Below are 26,568 nucleotides of genomic sequence, written 5' to 3' on the forward strand. Positions count from 1 at the left end.
CGCAAGTGTTGTCAGTAGGGGAGCTTTTTTCCTCAAATACCCTTGCAAATGCATAATAAAACATGCAAATAATACATTTTTTGACACCCCCCCCCCCCCCCAACTGAACCAATTTCTTATAGGGAAAACTCTGCCAATCCCCGTAGAGAACAGTACCGCTTTAAGTTGTCTTCTACCCCCCCCCCCCCTATATTCTGAGGACTTACATGAGACAATATTTTGTATTGTGGGAATATTTTTCTTTTGAATGTATTTGAAGTATTCTCTGTATTTTTCCTATAAGAATTATCTTGTAAAATTTTGTCAAAATGCATAAAGAAAAAAAAGTTATCTTTTAAGGCATGTGATTAGCTTATGAGGCATATTTTTAAAATCTTATCTTAAACAGTACAGAGCTTTAATCATAACTGTGATAATAGTTACTGCAACTATAGCAATTAGACAAATATCTACTAAAGACATTTTTCTTGTAAAATACATTTTCTAGACATGCTTAGCTAATACTAGCTAGGGTTCTCTTATGCAGGAAAATAACTAATTAAAAGGCTTACCAATGTCATGAAGTAATTAGCCCGTTTACTGTCTCTCTCGTGCGGTCAGAGTTTATCTTGCTCCGCTACTGTTCCTCTTCCTGTACTGTTCTTAATAGGGGTTTAAATAGGCAGAACAGCTAGGCTGGTGGGGGGGCTCAGATTTTGAAACTCCCCAAGGACAAATATAAGAAAGTTGGCAGGCATCCCAATTGAGGAAAGTTAATTTTTTTGCGCGCCCCCCCCCCTCCCTCCCGACAAGGATGGCCAGGTGTGAGGGCTCTCATTTTCTAACTCCCCAAGAACAAAGATAAGTAAAGTTTCTTATACTTTTTTTTAAGCCTCCAAGGACACAGGTGTCTGAAGTTGGAAGGCATCTTAAGAGGCCCTCATCTAAGTAATAGTAAAAATTGCATTTCATATTCTTCAATATAAATGTGATTTAACTGACTACACCATACATGCATAATTACAAAGAAACACATTTTCATATTTTCTGACCCCCCCTCCCCCATGGTTAGCAAGATCAAAACATAGCTAGATAGATCAGCGAAGCGCGCTAAGAAGTTTGGGGGAGAAGTGGTTACATAATCCGTGTATGCTGAGCCAGGTCGGCTCACAGTATAACATGGATATAGATTGAAATACAAACAATATTTTAGAAATGGTTACCTTACTAGGTTGATACAGAGGGGTGTGAGCTTACAAATCTGAGGTAGTCACTGATAATAAACAGGCCTAAGGAGTTTCTCCGTATTTCCTTATGGGAAGTACGAGAACATTTGTACCCAAGGAATGTGAAATTAAAATAAAAGAACATATGCTGTTCAATCACTCATTTAAGGATGAGGGTTCATAAGTCTCTATCGGTCAGAGGTCAGATGATGAATACATCACGGATTCTATCATGTATAGGGATCTGTGGGCAACATTGGACAATTCTACTTATGAATTGTTCAAGCAGATGAGCTGAAGTGGCAGAGGTGCATGATGGATGAGACACATACCGACCCTTTTGATAGTGGACAGATATCAACAGTCCTCAATGGATCCATCCAGATCATAGGTATGATGTACCTGGGAGGTTAGCATGAAAGCAGCAGGCAGTATCTGATATATCCCGCAGCTCTGCATACATGTGTAAATGCCTGAACAGGCCATTTCGTACAAAGGAGGCTCCTGTTGGATGTAATCTGGTTCCGGTTCCTCTTCCAGATAGGGAGATCTTGGTTCTTGATATCAAAGTAACAGGGCACAAGTTCCCAAGGCGCACACCTGCAAATGTGAGCTTCCAAGATCCTTCTCAGTGATCCGCAGATGGCTGGTATCAGTCTTTTCGGTAATGTCCAGCAAAAAGAATAATGGGGGAAGCTGAATACAGTATAGCAACTTTCATACAGATAAAGTTCACACAAACCAAGATTGTTCTCTGAATACATCCACCTGCATACTCATTTATTGTTCTCTGAATACATCCACTTGCATACTCATTTATGAGTTCAGGTCCCAGGCTAATAATTAGTGCTTCTTTCATAGGATTTGTCAGAGGCTGTATCATTGGATTTGCACATGCCATCTCCGGTTTCGTGGCTCTTTGTTCTAATTTCTCCTAAAACAGAAGAATAGAATGCCAATTATTACTATGATTCCCAGGATTATTTATTTATTTAACAATTTTATATACCGACCTTCATAGTAGATTACCATATCGGATCGGTTTACAGTTTAACAGAGGGAAAAAACTAGAGTAACAAATTCACGTAAACGAAAGATAACCAAAGCAGGAATAAGTCAGTTACAATCAACAGGGGGCGGGAACTTGGAAGCTTGCAACAAGCTGGAAAGAAGAAAAGGCCAGTAAAGTAATTTTACCGTAGAGTACAAGTTACAAACTTAAGAACGGTGCTTTAATCTGAAGTCTAAGAGTCCATTTATTTTTTTCTTTGAGAAACGGAGTGACAGGCTGGGTAAGAAAGAAGGATTAATGGGAATAGATTGATCCCTAAATCATAAAGGAGGCCACCCGCCGCTTCAGTTATAGCTCTAACTACTCCTACAGCTGTCTTTACTATACCACCCACTAATCCAAAGAAGGTTCGACCCAGGGCATTAGAAAATACCTCTGGCTTCAGCAGCTCTTCCCAGATCAGTTCCCATTCACTAGCTGTTAATTCTATCATCCTCAGATGCTGCAAGAACACAACCTCAGACATTAGGCAGAGCGAAGACAGCACTCCCAGTATCTTCGATGTCTGGGAAATCAGGGTCAGTAGTTCATCCCTATGAAAGAACCATAACATGGTTTGATAGGGCTCCAAACCAGGAGGAATGTCACCATCTTCCAAAGAATCAGGATTGCCTCATGTGTGCCATATGGGTCCCCACCAGGGATATCTGTGGTGAACTGAGGCATGCCATGGCGCTTAATCATAGGATTGGAAGAGGAAGGGTCCAACCTAACTGGAGTGGACAAAGTTGGAGGCCTGTGCCTAAACAAAAGCTCATAAAACTTGAAAAACCTCCACCCAAGAAAAAGCAGCAGGATCCAGACCAAGCCCAGAAGGTTCTGGAATGTGCCCAACTGAACTGCCATCTCCTGCGGAGGAGCCAGTCAAGGGAGTATCAAGATCTGGTACACTTCCAGCCAAAACTATGATCAGGATCAACCTCATCAGTGCCTCAGGGATCCATACTTGGACCAGTGCTTTTTAATAAATTTATAAATGATTTGGAAAGATGTATGAGTGAGGTGATCAAATTTGCGGATGACAAAATTATGCACAGTAGTTAAATCTCAAGCGGATTGTGATGAATTGCAGGAGGACCTACAAGACTGGAAGATTGGGCTTCTAAATAGATGAAATTTAACGTGGACAAGTGCAAGGTGATGCATATAGGCAAAAAATAATCTGTACTTACACAATGTTAGGTTCTATCTTCGGAGTTACCACTAAGGAAAGAGATCTAGGTGTCATAGTGGATAATACATTGAAATCATCGGCTCAGTGTGCTTGGCAATCAAAAAAGCAAAGAATGTTAGGAATTAAGAAGGGAATGGCAAATAAAACGATGGATGTCATAATGCCTCTATCGCTCTATGGTGAGATTGCATCTTGAATACTGTGTGCAATTCTGGTCGCTGCATCTTAAAAAAAAAAAAAGATATAGTTGCATTGGAGAAGGGGCAGAGAAGGGTGACCAAAATGGAACAGCTGCCCTACGAGGAAAGGCTAAGGAAGTTAGGATTGTTCAGTCTGGAGAAGAGACGACGGAGGGGAGATATGAGAGGTCTACAAAACCATGAAAGGACTTGAACAGGTTAATGTACTTCTGGAGGACTCCTCACCTAGTCCTATGCAAGGACTTTCAGGTTTGCTTAAAGATCTTGTTTTCTCCTGGATGGACATCTTTCCTGAGTAACACTCTCTTATGACAATTATTCCACATGGGGGGTGAGGTTACAGGATTCCCCCTCCCAACGATTAAAGACTCTGTCTTATGTTTGTCGGCAACCGTATGAAATTCTGTTTTTAAATAGTACACATTATCATGTATTTTGTGATGAATTGCCTGTTAATTTCACTCAATGGTAAGGAATCCCTTATCGTAATATTACTTTGTGGAATAAATCTTATGGGAACAATAGGTTCTTTTGTGCTCAGTCCTCGTCCACCCAGACACAATGCCTGTGTTGCCCTAATTGGGGTTATCAAGTTAACCTTTGCAATAAAAGATTTGATAATAGAATATGGGGACCTTTCTTTACACAGGAAGCACATTTCTTTTCAAACTGACGGACCGACAAGCGGGGAGGGACCCCTTAACATGGCGCTTGCCAGCCGGACGACCCCCCCCTTCTCTCGGTTTCCCTCCCCGGGATTGGCTTACCGTGAGCGATCCCGGGGTCGAGCGTCCGGGCGGCGGCGGTGGGAGGAGCGCCCCGGCAGGACGGGCGCTTCGGCAGGGCCGGGGCATGCGTCGGGCGCGATGGCGCCGCCGCACAGGCGGGCGGTGACGTCATCGCGCTGGCGCGCATTGACGCGATAATCTCGGCCCGGGCCAGGCCTTTTTCGGCTGGCCTGCAATCCCCCCTGTTCGTCCGCCGCCGCCGCCGAGGCGCCTCGTCCTTGCCCCCGTGTGGCTGCCCGTTCCGCCCTGCAGGCCTCGACTAACGCGGGTGATGGAGGGTCTCAAAACGCGAGCGCCGGGCCAGGCCTTTTTCGGCTGGCCGGCGCTCGCGTTTTGAGACCCTCCATCACCCGCGTTCGTGGAGGCCTGCAGGGTGGAACGGGCAGCCACACGGGGGCAAGGACGAGGCGCCTCGGCGGCGGCAGCGGACAAACAGGGGGAATTGCAGGCGGGAATTAATAAAATTTGAAGAAAAAAAAAAGGGCGAGAGCTGCTAGCGTCCCCGCTGCTCGGCTCACAGCACCCGGCAGCCACGTGGCAGGCAGGCCCGCGAGAGGGCAGCGGGCAGCGAGGGGTCCGAGCAGCCCAGGCCGGCCCATAGGATCTTCGGGGCTGCAGTGTCCTCAGCCCAGGCCGGTCCCACGCTTGGCGGCCGCTGCTTAAGAGCCGCATTTAAAGGGCCTGGACGGGAGCTGCCATAATAAAAATTTTCAGGACTCCGCTTCAGAGGACAGTCAGAGGATATAAGAGACCCGGGAGAGACTGTTCCGCAGCTGAACTGTGAGTACTTTGTTTTATCTTCGCCGGGGTCCAGAACCGGGGAGTGTGAAGACTTTAAAGAGGAGAGTGTCTTCCCGGGGAGGGACTTTTAAAGTGGAGAGGGACCTTTAACGTGGAAGAGACTTTAAAGCGGGGAGAGAGCCTTTCGAAGCAGAGTGAGACTTTTAAGGACGGGAGAGACTGTAAAGCCGAGAGAGACTTTTAAAGCTGAGGGACACTCTGACCTCGCGGCACCACAAGGATGGCCGGTAAAGGAATGAAGGCAGGCCCAACGACGAGGCAGACAAGGGGGCGGAGCCGGCATACGAAGGCTGTCGAGCCACGGACAGCGACCCCAGAGAGACCCGATGGCCCGGTCGAGGGTGGCGAAGGTCACGGAAAACGCCCCAGGACGGACAACGCTAAGGCTCGAGGAAGGGGACAAACTCAAGCTGGCAAAGGAAACAAGAAACAGACGGGAAAAAATGAGAAGAGGCCGACACCGGAGGCGGAAGGCGACACGGCGACCAGGGAGGCTGGAGGCTTGACCGGGACGCAGCCAGAGGCCGGATGATACAGTGCGCCACCGTGGGGCTGGCCCTCGTGGCCTCCGATGGGGCCGTCTGGAGCGGAGGCGTCATCATCAGCACAGCGGACACAAGAGGGCGGCCTCTTCGGCTACAACGCATGGCAAGCGCAGATGTACCCGCCATGGTGGCAGGTCCCACCGCCATGGTACACAGCACCAGCAAGCAGTGCAGGCGAGCAGACAGCGGTCTGAGGAGCGAGAGGGGAGACGGCGAAAGACACAGCGGGAAGGAGTAACGCAGGTGCCACTCCAGTGCAGGAGGCACCTCGGGGCGAGGCCAGTAACGCCATCGGGCAGACATTGGCGGCACCACGCGAAGCAGAGGCAGCACGTGAGCGGTGCGGCGAGGAGATCGGAAGCCGGGAAGGAAGGACAGCATCGGCCGGAGACACAAAAGGCAAGAGGGCTAAAAGAAAGACACACAAAAGTGACTCCTCGGGGCGATCCTCAGGGGAGGAGTCGGAGGAGAGCTAGGCATCAGTTGGCTCAGCGGCTTCCGCAGCACGAGACACGGGGGCCGCCAACGCGGCCGCAGCAGCTCTGCCGAACATGGATGAGTTGTGGGAGAGCGTGCCAAAGGCACTACGGAGCAAAATCCGAAAACGTGAATACATTGATATATTCACAATATTAGAGGGAAGAAAAGGGGCAGCGGAAAAAAGGAAAGGAAAGAAGAAAGAGGAGCAGAAAGGGGCGGAGGTGAAGGTAGCTAGGAACATTACCAATTGGACAAGGGCATTCCTGAGAATGGTTAGTGTAATAGGGAGGGAGGACCCTTCGCAATACGCCCCCATGCTGAGCTATGCTGACTCTATTTTGGAGGCGTACAAGGAGTATCAAGGGTGGTGTTGGCTGAATTACGATGAGAAGTTCAGGGATAGGATGGAGGATAACAAGAACCTGTCTTGGGCAGCTCAAGACGTGGGATTGTGGCTACGTCAGATGACTAGCAAGGTCATGGAGTCAGGTGCGGCGCTCAAACCTTCGAGGCCATCCGGCGGGCAGGCCGGTACGGGTAGTGCTCAGTGGGGGGACAACGGTAACAGCAAGGTATGCTGGCGCTTTAACAAAGCAGGATGCACCTTCCAGGATTGTCGGTTCAAACACATATGCGCAGTATGTGCGGCACCCCACCCAGCAGCGAGATGCCCAAAGAAGGGGCAGGGGTTTTCAGCCGGGAGTAATGGTAAAGGGAAGCAGTAAAGCAGGGTGTAAGGCACCGTCCCCAGTGCGGCTATCCGCCATGGGGGAGTGGTTGGATAAATACCCAAAGCAAAGGGAGGCCAAACAGTTGCGGGACGGTTTTGAATATGGTTTTAGGATTCCCTTCCAGGGTAGGATCACGGGCACGGGTTACACTAATTCAGCCTCAGCAGTTAGACAAGCAGACATAGTGCAGAAAAAGGTAGAGAGGGAGATTGAGTTGGGCAGGATGGCGGGACCCTTTGCGGACCCGCCATTCGATAATATGATGTTGTCACCTCTGGCAGTGGTACCAAAAAAGGAACGGGGCGAGTTCAGGCTCATACAGAACCTATCTTACCCGCCGGGGCGTTCTGTGAATGATGGTTTGCCGGAGGAGGCGTGTACAGTGCAATACGCCTCATTCGACCAGGCGGTAGCATTGGTGAGGCGCTGCGGGGAAGGCGCGTTGATGGCGAAAGCAGATATTAAATTGGCATTCAGATTGCTCCCGGTGCACCCAGACAACTTTCCCATTCTAGGTTTTCACTTTCAGGGGTCATACTACTTCGACAAATGCATGCCGATGGGGTGCTCGGTTTCTTGTGCATACTTTGAAATGTTTAGTACGTTCTTGCATTGGGTGTTACAGCAGAGGGCTGGGAATGTGAACGTGGCGCATTACCTCGACGATTTCTTATTTGTGGGGCCAGCTCATGCGGACACTTGTGCTAAAACTTTGTCTGCATTCCAAGACATGGCCCAAGAATTCGGGGTTCCGTTAGCCAGGGAGAAAACGGAGGGGCCAGTCACCACTTTATCGTTCTTGGGGATCGAGCTGGACACGCAGGCCATGACATCGCGGCTGCCACTAGAAAAGTTGCACAAGTTACGGACCATGCTCCGGCGGGCATTGACATGCAGCAAGCTAACGTTGGGGGCCATTTAGTCCATAATAGGAAGTTTAAATTTTGCCTGCCGGGTGATTCCAATAGGGAGGGCATTCCTGAGGCGTTTGGCGGACGTGACCAGGGGGTAAAAAACCCGCGCCATCACATCAGGATCACACAGCCAATAAAGGATATGGTAATGTGGTTGGAATTCCTGGATAACTTTAACGGGGTTTCAATATGGCAGGACGAGGCAGTGTCGAATCACGATCTGGACATACACACAGACGCAACGGGAGGATGGGGTTTTGGGGCTTACTGCCAGGGCGCATGGTGCGCAGCGCCATGGCCGCCCAAATGGATACAGAGCGGTTGGTGAGGAACATCACATTCCTGGAGCTTTTCCCGATATTAGTGGCTATTACGATCTGGGCGCATAAATTGCGCAACAAAAAGATAGTATTTTGGTCAGATAATTTGACAGTCGTAACAGTTATTAACAAGCAAGCGGCACGCTGCTCCAAAGTGGCGGAACTGCTAAGGGAGGTGGTATTGCAAGGTTTGCGACTTAACACAACAATACGAGCCAGGCACGTGCCAGGCGTTCAAAATCAGGTGGCGGATGCGCTATCCCGAGCTAAGTGGGATCTCTTTCATCAACAGGTGCCAGAGGCAGACGTCGAAGGAGCCCCCATACTGAGCCAGTTATGGCTGATTGGAATGTAACAGAATGGGGACTGCTGAAGGCATCCGTTGCTCCAGCGACATGGAAGGCCTACTGCAAAGGGTTTACCAGAGTACAGGCCTTTTTAAGGGGGCAGGGATGGCAAGGGGGGGTAGGATAGAGGGTAGGCACATAGAGCGATTCGTGGCCTGGGCAAAGGAGGAGGGTTTCTCCAGGGGGGCGACAGTAAACCAGTTGACGGGTTTTGCTTTCTTCACAAAGGCACAAGGCTTGGGAGATCCCCTGGATAACTTCATGGTCAAGAAGTTGCTGGCGGGCTGGGCCAGGACAGTAGTATGGAAAGGGGATAGGAGGCGGCCAATAACTCACGAGATATTGATGCGTTTATGGTACGCAGCCGCGCAGGTCTGTTCTGACGGGTTCGAGGTTGTATTGTTCAGGGCCGCTTTTTGCACGGCATTCTTCGCGGCCTTAAGAGTCAGCGAATTGGTGGCGGCATCCAAACAGGACGTAGGTAACGATGGCATATTACTGCACAATGTAGTAGTGGAGGGGCAGGCAATCAGGCTAAGGGTACACAAATCAAAAACCGATCAGAGGGCAAAAGGGGTAGAGATAAGGTTGGCCCAGATGATGTCACAGGTGACATGCCCAGTGAGGAACGTGTTAAATTTCCTGCAGATCAGACCAAAAGGGGGCTTCCATTTATTAATTCACGAGGACGGGGTACCACTAACTAAATTTCAATTTGCGGCAGTGCTACGTAAGGGATTGGCCTCCATTGGGCTAAACCCGGGAGAGTATGGTACTCATTCGTTCCGGATTGGGGCGGCGGAGAGCGCAGCCCAGGCGGGTTTACCTATGGAGGTCATACAAAAGATTGGTAGGTGGCAATCTGCGGCGGCCAAGAGATACGTAAGGCCGGGGGCCGTGCAATTGGGTCACTAATCATGCAATTCCTCTTACCCGCAGGTCAGTGCCTACGAAGAAAGATAGTGTGGGTTATGGGACACTCCTTCGTACATTGGGCGGCCAAGAGGGCCCGGGAGAGAACATATGGAGCGCACCTGGGGCTGGCACCAAGGGGAATCTCCCTGACATGGATGGGAATCCGTGGAATGAGATGGGAACAACTGATCCCGGAGATACAGAACAGCCTGCGTACCCGCCAGACGCCATAGTCATACATCTAGGGGGCAACGACCTGGGGGGAAAGACAGCTAGGCAGCTCATAGACAGCATAAAAAGGGATCTGGAGGAGATCCAGGACTTGACACGGGGCACAATCATAATATGGTCCGAAATCATACCCAGGCTGAAATGGCAGGGTGACAGATTATGGGCCAGAGGGCGGAAGAAAGTGAACAGGCAGATTGAGGTATGGGCTCAAACAACGGCTATAGTTACCATACGGCATGAGTGGGCTGACGAGCCATGCTTGGGCTTGTATAGGCAGGACCTGATTCACTTATCAGACGTGGGGTACGACATATTTAATAACGCAATACAGGAAGCGCTGGAGAGTGCGCTGACCAAGTTGGGGCTGCAGTAGAGGTGTTGGGGGGTCCGGGACAAGTGTACCACTATCCCGGCCTGGTGGCGGGGGTACCCGAGTCAGGGGGCCAGGAGGAGCCTGGAGGACACTGTGGACAAACCGGGGTCCTAGAGGAAGGAGCAGTGCGTAGAGGTGGGCGTGGGCTGCCCGGGGGGTGGCCCCTCGGCTTGGACATGGCGGGGGGCCTGGAAGATCGTGTGGCGGACTGGCTAAAATGGCGGACGCCGGTACGAAGCCCGGTTTAGTTATATTTGATGGACGCACTAATACTCGGGTACCAAAAGGTTTGGTTTGTTAATTATTAATAAAAGCTGCGGCCTGTTTTCACTAATGGTATATGTGTGATTAATGCATGGTTATCCGATAAGGGGAAGGGGGGGGGGACACGGGAGTGCAAGCTGCCAATGTTACGACAGACCGACAAGCGCCTGCGGGGAGGGACCCCTTAACATGGCGCTTGCCGGCCGGACGACCCCACCCTTCTCTCGGTTTCCCGCCCCGGGATCGGCTTACCATGAGCGATCCCGGGGTCGAGCGTCCGGGCAGCGGTGGGAGGAGCGCCCCGGCAGGACCGGCGCTTCGGCAGGGCCGGGGCATGCGTCAGGCGCGATGGCGTCGCCGCGCAGGCGGGCGGTGACGTCATCGCGCCAGCGCGCATCGACGCGATAATCTCGGCCCGAGGTCTCACGAGACCTCGGGCCTCAAATACGGAGCGAGCGCCGGGCCAGGCCTTTTTCGGCTGGCCGGCGCTCGCATTTTCCACCCACCCACCCAACAAGGAGCTAGAACGAGGGAGGGATAGAAGGCACAGGAAGTGGAACAATAGTGACAGATAGTCAGAAATCAATGTTAGCAAGAAATTTGCCAGTCTAGAATTTGTCGCAGCAATCGGGGTGGCGGGGCTACCCGAGTCAGGGGGCCAGGAGGGGCCTGGAGGACACGGTGGACAAACCGGGGTCCTAGAGGAAGGAGCAGTGCGTAGAGGTGGGCGTGGGCTGCCCGGGGGGTGGCCCCTCGGCTTGGACATGGCGGGGGGCCGGGAAGATCGTGTGGCGGACTGGCTAAAATGGCGGACGCCGGTACGAAGCCCGGTTTAGTTATATTTGATGGACGCACTAATACTCGGGTACCAAAAAGTTTGGTTTATGTTAATTATTAATAAAAGCTGTGGCCTGTTTTCACCAATAATGGTATATGTGTGATTACTGCATGGTTATCCGATAAGGGGAAGGGGGGGGGGGGGGGGGACACGGGAGTGCAAGCTGCCAATGTTAAGACTAGTGCAAGGCAGATCTTTAACAGCTGCCTGCATTCAAGTCTTAGCAGAAGGGAGGAATGAAACGGAAGTTACAGCCATTTTAGACCTTATCATACAGACTAAGTGGCTGAATGATTCATTTTCCCTACCCAACCAGGTAATAACAGCAAGCAGAAAAAGAAGAAATTCTCTGAAACATGAAATTCAGAGAACGTTCCTTCATTTTAATAATAGAATTAAGCAAGTGTTGCTTACCTGTAACAGGTGTTCTCACAGGACAGCAGGATGTTAGTCCTCACATATGGGTGACATCACAGGATGGAGCCCTGTACGGAAAACGTTTGTCAGTTTCTACAAAGCTTTGACTGACAATGGCACACTGAGTGCACTGAGCATGCTCAGCCTGCAATTATCCCTGTGAGCCACAGGTGTCTCCCTCAGTCTCGTCTTATAGCTAAAAGCGCAAGCGAAACTAAAATAAACGTAAAAATGTATACAGACCCAACTCGGTGGGGTGGCGGGTGGGTTTCGTGAGGACTAACATTCTGCTGTCCTGTGAAAACACCTGTTACAGGTAAGCAACACTTGCTTTCTCACAGGACAAGCAGGATGGTAGTCCTCACATATGGGTGAGTACTGAGCTGAGGATGCCCGAGAGTGCACCAAATGCACCCAAGATGCGTGAAAGGCGCAATGTCAGGGGTGGAATTTGGTTCGGAGTGTATCCTGAAACCCTTAATGGGTTGGTGGAAGGAGGTTGGGTAGTGAAACCGAAAAGAATAAGAGTAGATGGACTGATCAAACATGGAGCATGCCGGCTAGTCGTATATAAGCAAGAATGGGCTGCGAAGGTATGAAGAGAACTCCAGGTTGTAGCCTGATAAGTTATGTACAAGCAGCTGCGGCCAAGGGGAAGCTATTAAGGCCGGGACTGACGCAACAGAGTGTGGTTACACAGTTGTAATGAAATGCCTGCTTGTTGGTAGGAAAAAGATACAGACCGTCAATTAGGAGGAATAGGTCTGTTTGCCCACTGGAACTCGCAGCTTGACTCTTGCCACAGATGGAAAGAGTTAGGTGGAATTCCTATGGAGTGTAGTGCGATCTAGATAGAATGCAAGTGCATTATTACTGTCCAAGGAGTGTAAAAATCCTCTCGCTTTGGTGAGAGAGGTGTTGGGGAAAAATGGGCAGAGTATATTCTGAGTAAGGTGAGATGCAACGTCTTCCTTAAAGATATGAAGTTGAATACGTAAAACCACTCTGTCATGGAGGGAACACATGGTCGGATGAGTATGTAACAAGGTGTGTAACTCACTGACCCTGTTGACAGAAATGACATTTGAGGGAAAGAATTTCCCATGTCAAACTGTGAAATGAGAGGAATGGAAAGGCTCAAACGGAGAACATATGAGACTTATAAGGATAAGATATAGGTTCCATTCCGTGACTAGTGAAAATAGAGGCGGCTTGATCAGTGGATAATCCATGGTAAGCTGACTCAGAAGGGGTTTACCATTAGTCTGGTATCCCCACTCCCAAACCATTCGCCAATTGGAACAGAGGTGTACCTATGCGGAGGATGTCTGGGGAGCAGAATCCGAGGAGCAAGAGAAGAGAGTGGTGTAGAAAAAGGGGAATACCCTTTTGTATGCGTCATGTGGTAAATCATGCCATTTTGAATGGCAGGATTTATGTGTGGAAGGTTTTGTGAGAACATCAGTGAGTCTACGATTTGTGACTGACTGGTGAGGAGGTGAATTGGTTACTGGTGTGATAGATTGAGAAGTATGGGAAACATACTGGTCTCGGCCAGGACATGGGTCTGAGGAACAGTGAACCCTGTCTTGGTTCAGCATTAGAAGAGAGCTGGCTATGAGAGGCAGCGGAAGAGACACATTTAAGAAGCCCTTGATGGAAGAAAGGCGTCCATGGGAACGCATTGGAAACATGTGTAGGGAGGAGAATCAGTGCACCGTATGGTTCAATGCGAACACAGAGGGCAAGTTCGGTTGACCTTGGCGCTAGAAGATTTTCACGCCACACATGTTGTCAGAGACCATTCGAGAGGATGGAAACTACATGGAGGAGGTCTGTTAGTGTGTTTGGTAAATCTCTTATATAAGTGACCCGAGGATGCATAGAGTGAGCAAGGGCCAAGGGTAGAGCTGCGCAGCTTCCTTGCAGAGCAGCTAAGAGGTTGTGCGTGCTTGTGTGTTGGAAAGCACATTGTGTCCCTATGCTGTCTGTCTGTATGCACAAAGATTTGTTGCAGAGGCAGTATTGGAAGGCATAAGGATATAACTCATGACTACAAGCTCCAGGAAGTTTATGAAACTGCGCCTGGAGCAGAATAGACGCATATTGGGTTGAGAAGATTTTAGGTCAAACTTTACAACCCTGAGGAAATGCGAGCATGAGTGGGATCAGACTAGGTTTTGGTTCTAGATCTGCAATATAGATGAGGGATGAAAGCGGTTGAACAGCTTAGACCCACTGATAATGGAATTTCACGGAATCTAACCCTTAGCAGTTTTGGATCTATGAGGAAAGTGCATAGTGAAAAAACCCCATAGCCAGACAATGAAGAATTGAGGGGCTGAGGTTATGGAAAAATGCGTGCAGGGACATATTTATTTATTTAAAAATGTTTATATACCGCTTTTACAATTCGGAGGAATTAATCAAAACGGTTTACAACCAAACATACATAATAAATAAACTTAACAAATAAAAACAAATTAAAACTAACAATTAAAATAATAACACAATAAACATTCAAGACCTGCGGTATTTTAAACAATAAAATTACAGACGGAGTGAATGAAAATAATTGTTTCTTATGGGAGTTGTATGAATTGAAGGGGATACTGCTGTTGTAATAGATGAATGAATGTTTATGTTAAGAATTAGGAGTTAAGGAGTATGCTTTCTGAAATAAGTTTTAAGTGATTTTTTGAACTGTTGAGTAGAAGAAGTAAGACTAAGATGATCTGGGAGTGAATTCCATAAAACAGGGCCTGCTACTGAAAATGCTCTTTTTCTGGTTAATTCAAATTTTGCCAATTTGACGGTGGGAATATCTAATAAATTTTTTGAAAGAGATCTAAGATGTCTGGAGGGTTTGTATATACGGAGGTTTGTGCATAGCCAAGTGGAAGAGGTGTTATAGATAAGAGAATGAATGATTGATAATACTTTGAATTGAATTCGATATTTAATCGGTAACCAATGAAGAGAAAGTAAGACTGGTGTAATATGAGTTCTACGTGAGGTACCTACAAGCAACCGAGCGGCAGAATTCTGAATCAATTGTAAAGGGTATAAAGCAGAGTCAGATAATCCTAAGAATAAGGCATTACAATAATCCATACCCGAAAAAATTAGGGACTGTAAAACTGTACGGTAATCGTTGAAAAAAAGAAAAGGTCGAATTCTTTTCAATAAATGCAGTTTATAGAAAGATTTTTTTGTGATATTAGAAATATGATTAGCCATAGAAAGGTTGGAGTTAATTGTAATACCTAGACTAACAGAAGAGGTACTGACAGGGATGAGAATTTTTGAAGCTTAAATGAGAAGGAGGGCCTATGGTAGATTCTGAAATAGATGAAAGATGTGTAATCATGGTTTTTGAAGGGTTCAGTTTTAGACGGTTGTGGTCTAGCCATGTATTAATAGTAGAAAGGACCAAAGATATTAAAGAAAAAGTTTCCGACCATGAATTTTTAAAGGGAACAAGCAACTGAATATCGTCTGCATAAATTTGAAAATAAACATTTAAAGTTGTAAGAATGTGACAAAGGGGTAGCAAATATATATTAAAAAGTATTGGAGACAGTGATGAACCCTGTGGAACACCAGTTGAAGAAATGTATGAATCTGAGCAGTGATTGTTGACATGTACATATAAAGAGCGGTTAGTTAGAAAAGATCGAAACCATATAAGAATTTATTAGAATGTCTGCGCGTATGCTGGACAGGAAGGTCATTTTGACTGTGGTGTTCAGAAGTGTTGTATTAAGGGATTTATGGCAATGAGAGTAATCCCAGTTAGTAAATGTATAGTGAGTCATGAAGAAGTTAGAGCTCCTTGCGTGGACTGTCTGTGGTTATGCAGCTGTCCATGCAAGGAAAAGCGTGAATGTTGCTGCACTCCGCAGAGAAACAGCATTCAACAATAATGATTCAATGAATACCCCAGTTGCCGAAGCTGGTGCAAGCGGCAGAGCTTGGGATTGTAATATTGTTGACTCACCATGAAGCACATAGAAAGATTAGAGGTAATGTACTTTCTGCGATATGGAAGCATGGTAATGAGAGATACCATTTTACCTGTGCCTTCTGAAGAAAGTTGGTATTTCTGAGGTCCAGGATGGGCGGAGAGTAACTACTTTCTGTTGAAAGAAAGAATAGTGTAATTAAAACTCCCCAACCCCCCCCTTCCCCCCCTCTGCGCTTTGTAGCGTCTGGGGAAGTGTACCAAGAACCTTGGTACAAGGTGCGGTGGTCTTCTGATATCCAGCCAGTTGGGAGACCAAGAGGTGTCCAACTGGAGGGGCTGATGTAATCTGGATATCATATAACCTCCCACGGGAGTGTGAGCGGTAAAGTCTTACCCGCGTTTGTGTGCTGTACAAGGAGACATAGAGATCTGTCGTCAGGCTTCGAGGTGGACTTGCACTTGAGGCAGCATTTGCTGGATCTCGTGTTTAGCAGATCAGCGAATGCACCTGGAACTTTGGTTCTGAAGCAGGAACCAGAAGCCAGAGCATTAATCAGTACAGAACCTCGTTGCTGAAAAAGGGAGGATGCCCTGATGCAAACCCAAAGAAATGATAGAGAGGTTCTCTTGGTATTGTGGCTGACATAGCTGGCATAGCGATATGTGACACTAATACTGTTCTTAGAAGGCACATGACCTAGAACTTTTCAAACCATGTGGCCCGAATTAAGAGAACACATCTCAATGGGCATGCTGCAGAAGCTGGTACTTACCATCCGGTGTGGATCGCAGAAGTACAAGCCGGTGAGGATTGCTGGCTCCATGGATTCCAGGAGTCATCGAAGGAGTAGACGCCCGCCTCAACTCTGATGCCTGGTATGGTGGCGCAGGTATAGAGAAGACAGGCTAAGCGTGGCTGGCGCAACTATGGAAGTATTTTGTGGAGGGCCACAATCCCCCACCGATGTGGAACCTGCTGCCCCAATTTTGGGAGTCGCAGGCTGTGATTTGGTCCATACCTTGGCCAGAGAAGTGGCTTTGGTAGTGGCAGCCAGACGTTGGCTATGGTTGCAGAATTGGTCAATTGACACAGCCTCCAAGGCTAATCTTACAAAATGCCCTTTTAAAGGCTCACTCTTGTTTGGGAGCGAGTTGGAAAAACTGGCCAGAATGTGGGGCAAATCTCCAGTTCCATGGTTACTGGAAGATAAGCAATTGCAGCGCTCCTTTTCTATGAGGGGTTGTCTCAGGTTTTCCCAAGCATTTTCGCCCCTACAGAAACCCGACCTTTCAGAGGACTCTGCCTTTTGGTAGGTTTCCATCCTTTCGTTCCCGACAGTCCAAGAGCAGCAGACTCAGGTGGCGGCCCATCCTGAGCTTCCCAATGAAGGTTTGCTGACGCACCTTCAGAAGGAGGAGATAGGGGGACCCCTATCTCTTTTATCAGAGGTGGGTTGAGATGATGTCTGATTATTGGATCCTGGAAGTGATACGGTAAGAATATGCACTGGAGTTTTGCAGCATTCCTCGGGACATGTTCATGGTGTCTCCTTGCCACTTCCTGCAGAAGAAGCAGATAGTGGGAGTCTACGCTTCTGAGGCTCTTTCAGCTGAGGGCTGTGGCTTCTGTGCCTGCGTCTCAAGAAAATACGGGGCGCTATTTTGTTTGTTTTGTTGTACCCAAAAGGAAGGTTCTTTTCGTTCATTCCTTGACCTAAAGTGGCGACCGTCATCTGCAGGTGACTCATTATCACATGGAAACCTTGCTATCTGTATAATAGCCATACAATTGGGGGAGTTTCTGACCTCCCTGGATCTGTCCGAGGCTTACCTTCATATTCCCATACATTTGGAGCACCAATGTTTTCTCAGCTTTGCGGTGCTGGGTCGCCATTATCAGTTTTGGGTGCTGCCTTTTGGTCTGGCCACCACCCCCAGAACTTTTTCCAAGGTTATGGTGGTTGTGGCAGCGGCGTTGAGAAAGATGGGATCCTTTTACACCCATACTTGGATGATTAATTCAGGTCAAGTTTTTGGCAGAGAGCAGTCTGGTGACCAACATGGTAATTTCCTTGCTGCAGGAGCTCGGTTGAGTGGTGAACCTGGCCAAGAGCAGTCTCTGGCCTTCTCAGTCATTTGTGTATCTGGGTGTTCTCTTTGACATGAGGCTGGGCAAAGTTTTCCTGCCAGAAGTTCGCATTAAGAAATTGATGTCTCAAGTGTGTCAGTTGATAAACGCGAATATCCCCGAGGGTGTGGTCCTATCTACAGGTGCTCGGATTGATAGTGGCAACCTTGGAAGTGGTACTGTGGGCCAAGGGCGCATGTGAGTCCTCTTCAGCGCTTACTGCTTTCTTGTTGGAACCCACAGTCTCAGGACTATTCAGTTCAGCTCTACTTGCCGATGGGTATCTGCTCTCGCCTCCAGTGGTGGTTGCAAGAGGCTCATCTGAGAAAGGGAGTTTCCTTGTCCTCCCTGAACTGGGTTGGTGCTCATGACAGATGCAAGCTCCAGGGCTGGAAAGCTCACTGTCATGAAATGATAGCCTAGGGACCTTGCACGGCCGAAGAGGCTGTCTGAGACATCAGTCGCCTGGAAGCCTGGGTTGTTAGGTTGGCATGCTTGTAATTCAGCCACAGACTATTGGGTCGAGTGCTCTGCATGATGTCAGATAATGCAATGACAGTAGCCTACATCAATCGCCAGGGAGGAACCAAAGCCAGCAAGTGCTGCAGGAAGTAGACCACAGATCTTCAGATCTTGGGGTCTCACATCAAGAGAGAGACAGCATACGAGCAGATTTTCTCAGCAGGGAGAATCTGGACCCCAGAGAATGGGTGCTGTCCACAGCTGATAGTGGATCGCTGGGGCCTTTTGTTCCTGGACCTGCTGGCAACTTCTCACAATGTGAAGGTTCCTCGATTCTTCAGTTGCAGGAGAGATCTGTGATCCCTGGGCATCGATGCTCTTGTACAGGTCTGGCTGGAAGACTAGTTTTTCTATGCCTTTCCTCTGTGGCCATTGCTGGGCAGGGTCATTCGCAGAATCGAAATCCACAGGGGGCTAGTACTCCTGGTGGTTCCACCATTGTCCCAGGCATCTGTCTTCCACCATACATGAATGTGTTGCAGCAGGGGCCAGTTCTTCAAGAGCATCCGGCTCGGTTCTGTCTTACAATTTGACCCTTGAGAGGGCTCGCCTGTTGAAGCATGGATATTCTTCTGCAGTGATTGCTACCTTAGTCATCACTTGGAAGTTCTCCACTTCTCTAGCATATGTGTGGGTTTGGAGAGTGTTTGAGACCTGGTGCGATGAGGGCAGTGTTCTTCCTCGTTCGGTTAAGATCCTGATTATTCTGGATTTTTTGCAGGATGGGTTGAATAAGGGATCTGCCCTTAATTCCTTGAAGGCTCAGGTTGCGGCTCTTACATGTTTCAGAGACATAGTAAGTGGTGTCTCCCTATCAGCCCATCCTGATGTGGCCCATTTCTTGAAGGGAATGAAGCACCTTCAGCCTACCTTGCAGTTGCTGGTTATTTTGTGGAGTATTAACCTGGTGCTGAATTTTTTAGCAGGCCCTATGTTTCAACCAGTGTGTAGCCTTCCTTGTGGTTATTATTTATTTTATTTTATTTATTTATTTTAAGTTTTTCTATACCGGCATTCGCGATAAATATCGCATCATGTCGGTTTACAATTAACAAGTAGATAGGGAACAAAAAGGCAATAAATAACATTGATCTAAGTAATAATAATAAAATAATAGTAATGGTAGTAAAAAACATTAAACAAGAGAAGGCTAAGGAATGCAGTTACAATAAAACAAGGGAATAATATAACTTGGATCAGAGAAAAGAAGCAGGGGTTTAAATATAGATAACAATATGCCAGTCAATGTGCTTATAGCGTTGAAGAATTGCCCTTATGAGGTAGGGATATTAATTACTATGATTAAGGCAAAGTCTGAGCGAATAGGTAATAATGGAATAGGTTCAGTTTAGTTCAGGAAAGGCTTTCATGAATAGCCACGTTTTAAGTCTTTTCCTAAATGTAGGAAGGCAGGGTTCCTGTCGCAAATCTGGTGGGATGGAGTTCCACAGTGTTGGTCCTGCAGTGGAGAAAGCCCTGTCTCTGGCGGTTATGTGCCTCATGGATTTGGAGGGTGGTACTTGTAGGGTTTCTCTATAGGACTCTCTGATTGGTCTTTTGGACGTGAATTTTTTGAGAGGAATTTGAAGGGTGAGCTGAGACTATTATTATTGACCCTGAAGATTATTATTATTGACCCTGAAGATAGTGTTCCTGGATTAAGGAGGTGGTCACGGCCACGATTGTGGATGCTGAAAAGCTGTTGCCTACTCAGGTTAAGACTCATTCCACTAGAGCTCAGGCAGCATGATGGGTGGAGGTTAGGTTGTCTCCCGTTGTCATTTGCCGAGCTGCGACGTGGACCTACTTACACATCTTTTCCAGATTTTATTGTCTGGATGTGCAGACACGGGAGGACGCAGCCTTTGCACATATGTTGACTGTACTGAGGGCAACCTCCTGCTCTGTTTGGGAGTAGCTTTGGTACATCCCACTGGTCCTGAGTCCATCTATCTACTCAATAGAAAATTGAGAAATAACTTATTGATAATTTTGTTTTCATTAGTGTAGACAGATGGACTCAGCTTCCCACCCTCAGCTGCCAACTGCTTGTATCAATAGTCCTCCTGTGGAGGTACGGATCCCAAGGGATTACAGGTAAGTGCTTATTCAGTCTCTAGCTTGGGGAACCTATATTCTTACTTGAGTTCAGTGTTTATTGTTGGTTGAGTACAGTAATGGTTCATTGTTTTTAATCAAGTTTTTTGCTAGTCTGCCCACAGTTGCTTTCAATGAGAATACTGGCAGGCTGGAGTCACTGCAGGGTTATATATACTCTGACATCAGCTTGCTCTGTCTCCATCTGCTGACAGGGGAGCAAAAACCCACTGGTCATGAGTTCATCTGTCTATACTAAGGAAAATGAAATTATCAGGTAACTTCTCCAATTGCATACATGCCACTATAACCTTATGGAAGTACGATTTTTGGGGATATTCGTGATCTGTAGCCTTCCTTTATTATTTGGATAATTCAACTGTCTAAATGTAGAGGTCAATGGTTTGCATAAAACCTCTGCTTTTCTCCAGCACACCAGCTGTAATTCTGGCTGTGTATTCTGGAACAAGTCAAAAATCTTTCCCTTATTTGACTGGAATGCTGTACAAGTTTTGGCGCTTCTGTACAAGATGTCAAGCTCTGCTTGTGGGGGTGATTTACAGAGGAAAATAAAGAGCCTTGCCAGTAGGGCACTACTATGCTGCCTCATTCCTAATCATGTCCTTTGACTACTCAACCATTGCTCCAGTTGATAATGGCACTGTAGGTTTTTGTCTTCCCTTTATGATGGCTTCATCCTAATTGTATCTGTTTCCATGTTCCCTTATTTAAGTTGGGGATGATCTTGGAATTGAACCTTCTTGTAGAAACTTTTTCAACTTGGAGAACCAATGATACATAATTAGTCCAATGAGATATCAATAAATAGAACTGGTTGTAAGCATATACTTTTTTTTGTTGCAGCTCCACAATGCTCAGCCAGATCAATATGAGTCTCCAGATAAGGATTTCATGATTGTGGCTCTTGATTTGCTAAGTGGCCTAGCTGAAGGCCTTGGAGGTAATATTGAACAACTGGTGGCTCGAAGCAACATTCTTACATTAATGTACCAATGTATGCAGGTGAGGACAACTACAGTTGCATTAGTATACAGTAATCAGGAGATAATAAAATGTAGGTATGAATCAATTTTTGCCCCTCTTTCTTTTGTAGGATAAAATGCCAGAGGTACGACAGAGTTCTTTTGCCTTGTTAGGTGACTTAACGAAGGCATGCTTTCAGCATGTCAAGCCTTGCATTGGTATGTATGCTGTTGATTTTTATCTTCAAAGTTTTAATTCACGCCTTCCCAGTTTATCTCCTAATGCACATCTGTGATGTATTTCCTGTGTTTTTTTTTCTCATGTACCTATTTAATAATAGGCCAAGTACTGCAGTGACTTGTAATTGATGGAGTAAAATGTTAACTCCTTTTTTTTTATACCACAAAAAAATATGGATAGGACGAACACACTAGATAATCAGTTAGTGTAAATAGTGTGCTGCTAAAGTTCTTATAAATGGTCTGTAAATCAGCAGTAAGCTAATGAAGCAGATAAAATTCAATCTTCCTTGGAGATGTGTACATAGCAATTTTTAATAAATTAAAAATTATGTACACAATAATTAGAAATAGAATGCAAAATTAAAACTGTTTTAGTGATGGTGCAATGTGATTAGTCCCCTTCCCTCCAGTAGAAGGCAAGCTGCTGTATTTTGTAGTGATTGCAGATGTCTAAGATTTCTTGGGGGTAGACCTTGATACAAGCTGTTACAGCAGTAATTTACTAGTGATCAATGAATGTACAATAGTTGCAAGGTCCTTTTTAACCAGAAAAGAGCACATTTGATGAGTCACATAGTGGCAAAAGCACCATAAACCACAGACTAAAACTCTGAGCGTCCTTCTTAGTCTGCTGAACCATAATACCTCAGACTTTTTTCAGGATTTAGTTTGAGCCTGTGTTTTTCCTGGCAAACATACATTTAAATTGATTATTGTAGTCTGGATCAACAAACATTCATTGTTGTATATCAGCAACAAATATTGAATAAAACAGCTGATATTGAATTCCATATTTGACTTAATATTATGCTGTATTTAGTCAGAATTGCATCTAATTTTTGTACATCTGTCTGCATAGTTAAAAACGTATCCCTTTGTATGTTGGTAGGCCTGGAGACATCAGGAAACATATCAGCCCTTAAGGAAAGAAAATATTCCTGGGGCAATTCTGGGCATAAAAGCTGTTCAATATATTCCTGCAAAATTCTCTATTTTGTCAAAATTATAATCACTCTTTAGGAGCTATAATTTAAATATAGTGCAGAAAATGTATTCTCCTAGGGACAAGTAGGATGGTAGTCCTCACATATGGGTAACATCAGATGAAGCCTGACACGGAAAACTTCTCAGTTTCTAAAACTTTGACTGGCACACTGAGCACGCTCATCCATGCGTCTAAGCAGGATCCTCTTCAGTCTTTTTTTTTTTTTCCCACAGAGTTGTCGTCTTGCCGTCTTGGAGCTCGTACTTTTTTCTGGAATACTAATCCATTTTTTTCGGTGATTTTTGCTTTGTTTCCTGTGCTGGGTCTTTCTTGGTTCCACCTGGCATTAGTCAATTCTCGTTCACAGTTGGTTCCCCGTAGTGGTGTCCTTCGGGCCCTGCAGGTCATGGTCTGTTCGCTGGCCTTTATTGTCATGGCATTGGGTTTTCATCAGTGCTCTCGGATTATGTTGATTACGAATCCACGCGATGTTTGCATCCTGTGCCTGGGGGCAGCCCATGACGTTGGGGGGTGCTGCCCCTGTGACTAGATGATCACCAAGGGCCATAGGGCCCACCTTGATAAGATGGAGAAGTTGTTTGGCCCCCCAGAGATCTGAATCTTTGGCATCTGTGTCCTTGTCATCGAAGGATCAGGGGGAACCAGTGGGCACTGATGCTCATCCTTCCCTGGAGGAGCAGGGGGCTGGGGAACGAACGTCTTTAGTCTTTTCTAGGTCGAATGTCTGGATCTTCGCCTTCCAACTTGGTGCTGGGGAAAGACCGGACCGAGCACTGTGGGAAGTCAAAAAAGCATAGACATTGGTCGCTGTTGGTGCACAGAGCAGGGTTCGGGATGGCACTAGGTCTAAGCACAATGCCTCCAAGGCGAGGAGATTATGCTCTCCATTGATGCCAGAGCTACGGAGCAGTCCCCACCGATTCCAGTGCTGGGTATTGACCTCCCTGCAGGCTCTGAGGAGGATCGTGCCACCCCCTCCTCCCACGCAGCCGTTCTGGTGTCTGCTACCTTCGAGGAGCTGGAGCGCAGGGCACAGTTGACTGTGGATCGAACCTTGTGGTGCATCGAGCCTGTGCTGCCATCAGCCCTGATGGCCGAGGCCTCCCTGCTGGAGCTGCTGTTGGAGCACCTCAATGTTCTTCTTGGTGTCGTCCCTACTCAGCTGGCTATGGTGCCCCAGGGGCCATCGATGCCTCGTGGGACACCGTTGCTCCTTCGGCCCAATGCCGTTCTCGTTCATGGCTCCTCGGAGGAGGAAGGCCCTTCGAGTCTGGCGGTGCCGCTGTGCCTTCCCACTCCTAGGCTGGCCCTGCTGGGTTTGCCTGCAGGGCCCTTTGTGCCGTCCATACCCGTGATGCCTAGACCTCGGCCCTGTCCTTTGTCCCTGAATCAGTTTAGTAAGGACAATACCCCTTAAGATCCATGGGGTGATAACACCTACGATTCCTCTTCGGAGGATTCTGAGGGCCTTCCCTCAGATCAGTCTCTCCCAGAGGAATGGTGAAGGTCCCTGCCCGAGGAATTAATCTTTTCAGGGTCGGTACGGGCCATGGCAGAAGTCATTCCGTTCCAGCTGATGATGGACGGTGCTCAGCACAAGATGCTAGAGGTCCTCCAGTTTGTGGATGCCCCGACGGAGGTGGTGGCTGTTCCAATCCATGATATCTTCAAGGAGCTGCTCCTCAGGATTTGGGAGCAACCCCTCCTGGTTCCGCCTGTGGATGGGGTGTACCTTGTCCAGCATGCCACTGGGTTTGAAAAGCATCAGCTCCCCCACCAATCGATAGTGGTTGAGTCTGTGCTGAAAAAGGGCAAGTGCTTCCGAACCCATGCCTTGGCTCCCCCTGGGGAGGGAACACAAGGGTGTTGGATGCACTGGGTAGGAAGGTCTTTCAGGGCACCATGCTGATAGCCCAACTAGCCTCCTATTAGTTAGATATGACTCAGTACTCCCCGTAACCTCTGGAAACAGGTTCAGGAGGTGGCTGACCGTTTGCCCCAGCAGCAGCAGGATGCTCTATTGGTGGTCATGTATCAGGGCCTTGAATGTGGGAAGCATGAGGTGCGCTCAACAAATGATATTTTTGAGACTGCAAGAGTTGGGCGGCTGCCGGGATTGGCGCCTGCAGAATGGCTTGGCTCTGGGCCTCTGACCTCCAGCTGGAGGTACAGGAGAGGCTCACCAACTTGCTGTGCACTGGCGAAAATCTCTTTGGTAATAAAGTTGAGGGATGCAGTAGCTCAGTTGCGGGACCACCATGAAACCCTCCAGCATCTTTCCACCAGTCTTTGGCTAGGAGATCAACACGATAGGGGTTGCGACGATCATTCTATCCTCAGCAGAAGTATTTACGCGCCTGCGTCTCACTCCCTCCCACAGAGAGTGAGCTCTTGGAGCCATTCCAGGCAGCAGCAAGCACCCAAGCCACTGCCATCTCCCCAGCCGACTGGTGGGGAGAGGACAAGAGCCAGCTGCACTGGTGACTTACACAGTTTTTTCATGCCCAGGTGGTTCTCTGGACGCACCCCAAGTTCCTACTGAAGTCGACTGAGTTCCATCTTAACCAGTCAGAGGTCCTGTTGACCTTTTTCCCCCAAGCCTCACTCGCATCAAGGTGAGTGGGACTTGCACAGCTGGATTGCAAGAGGGCTTTAGCCTTCTATCTGGAGCGGACAGGTCACAGGCGATCTACGCAACTCTTTGTCTCTCTTGTATGTAATTAGTGCATGAGTGTTTAAATCTTTCCATTGTGTCTCTTCAGTTACTGGCTAAGATGGAAGACATTGTCCACATTCAACATACATAAGTGGCTTTGAGCAAATATGTGCCTTTGAAGCAGAGAATTCTAATCTTGAAATACATCACGTTGAGCTGCTTAACGTGAAGGGAAGCATCCATGTTTGTAATTTTTAAATGCATTCTTCAAAAACTTAAAAATGTGGGACCCATGATTATACATCTTGAGCATTATATGTCAGTACACTGTAAATGTCTTATATTAGCAGTATCATACTATGAATTAAGCCATAGAATAAAAACGAAAGGTTAAAGATTTTATACTCTTTTTTTTTTTTTTGTGGAATATCATGCTTTTCTTCCATTCATGGAGGCTGCTGATGAAGCTGTAGTCCTCTTGTGGCCCATATGAGCAGATATGGCCACTGTCCCTGCTACTTCTTTTGCTACTGATTATGCCAGGGCTCGGTTTGGTGCAACAGATAGCTGCATGCTTCGGTGATACTCATTCCCATCTAGCCAATACAGGAGCAGATGCTGATAGCACTACTAGTCTATGTACAGTAGAGCTGTACATTAGACCCATCCGTGCAGGAGAAGCTGAAGTGTAGATCATTTGCCCTTCTGCTTTTCTATAAAGCTAGTTTCAAAGAAAAACATTGATAAACCTGGTCAGCTTAACTTCCCTTGTATTTATACTGTCGTCTGGGATCAACCATCTTGAAAATGTCTTAAAGTACAATGGTTATTTTTTATAGCTTGTATAAGGAGCAATTAGTAGAATCTTATTTTTAAAACTATAATTAGGTCCACATGTAGCTGTTTTCAGATGCATCTATGTCCTGAGAGAAAACTGTATTAGGTCCCCATGCATCTTGTCCTAAGAGAAAACAGCAAGAATCCAGATATACTTTACGGTTTGTACTGCAATGATAGAATTAACTAGCTGCATCAAACTTGCAGGATGCAAGAACAGTAATAGCTAAACGTCCTAGTGGAAACACAGACACTCACTGCTGGGTCTGACTGAGTTTGAGATTGCTCAACTTGGACCACAAGCAAGAAACTACACATGAGTGTGATGGACCTTTGTGAGACTGACTCAGATAAGTCACAGCCTTTTCTTGCATTGAGTACTTTTTCAAAGATATTTTCATCAGAATAGTCACTAAGGTACTTAGTTATAGACATCATTCAAAACAATTGTATGTCATAATATTTGCCATTGGGATCCAGTTTGAGTGATGAACTGCTGAAGTATGTTTTAGAT

At 47.1% G+C, this 26,568-nt stretch overlaps 1 protein-coding gene across 1 annotated transcript in view; it reads left to right on the forward strand.

The window, feature by feature from the left end:
• TNPO1 (transportin 1) overlaps positions 1 to 26,568 on the forward strand; it is a 685,264-nt gene that overhangs the window by 417,159 nt on the left and 241,537 nt on the right. The window contains 2 exon segments of the mRNA XM_029574697.1: positions 21,194 to 21,352; positions 21,444 to 21,531. Coding sequence (XP_029430557.1) covers positions 21,194 to 21,352; positions 21,444 to 21,531 — 247 coding nt within the window.

Source organism: Rhinatrema bivittatum, chromosome 1 (genome assembly GCF_901001135.1).
Source record: "Rhinatrema bivittatum chromosome 1, aRhiBiv1.1, whole genome shotgun sequence".
Taxonomy (NCBI): domain Eukaryota; kingdom Metazoa; phylum Chordata; class Amphibia; order Gymnophiona; family Rhinatrematidae; genus Rhinatrema; species Rhinatrema bivittatum.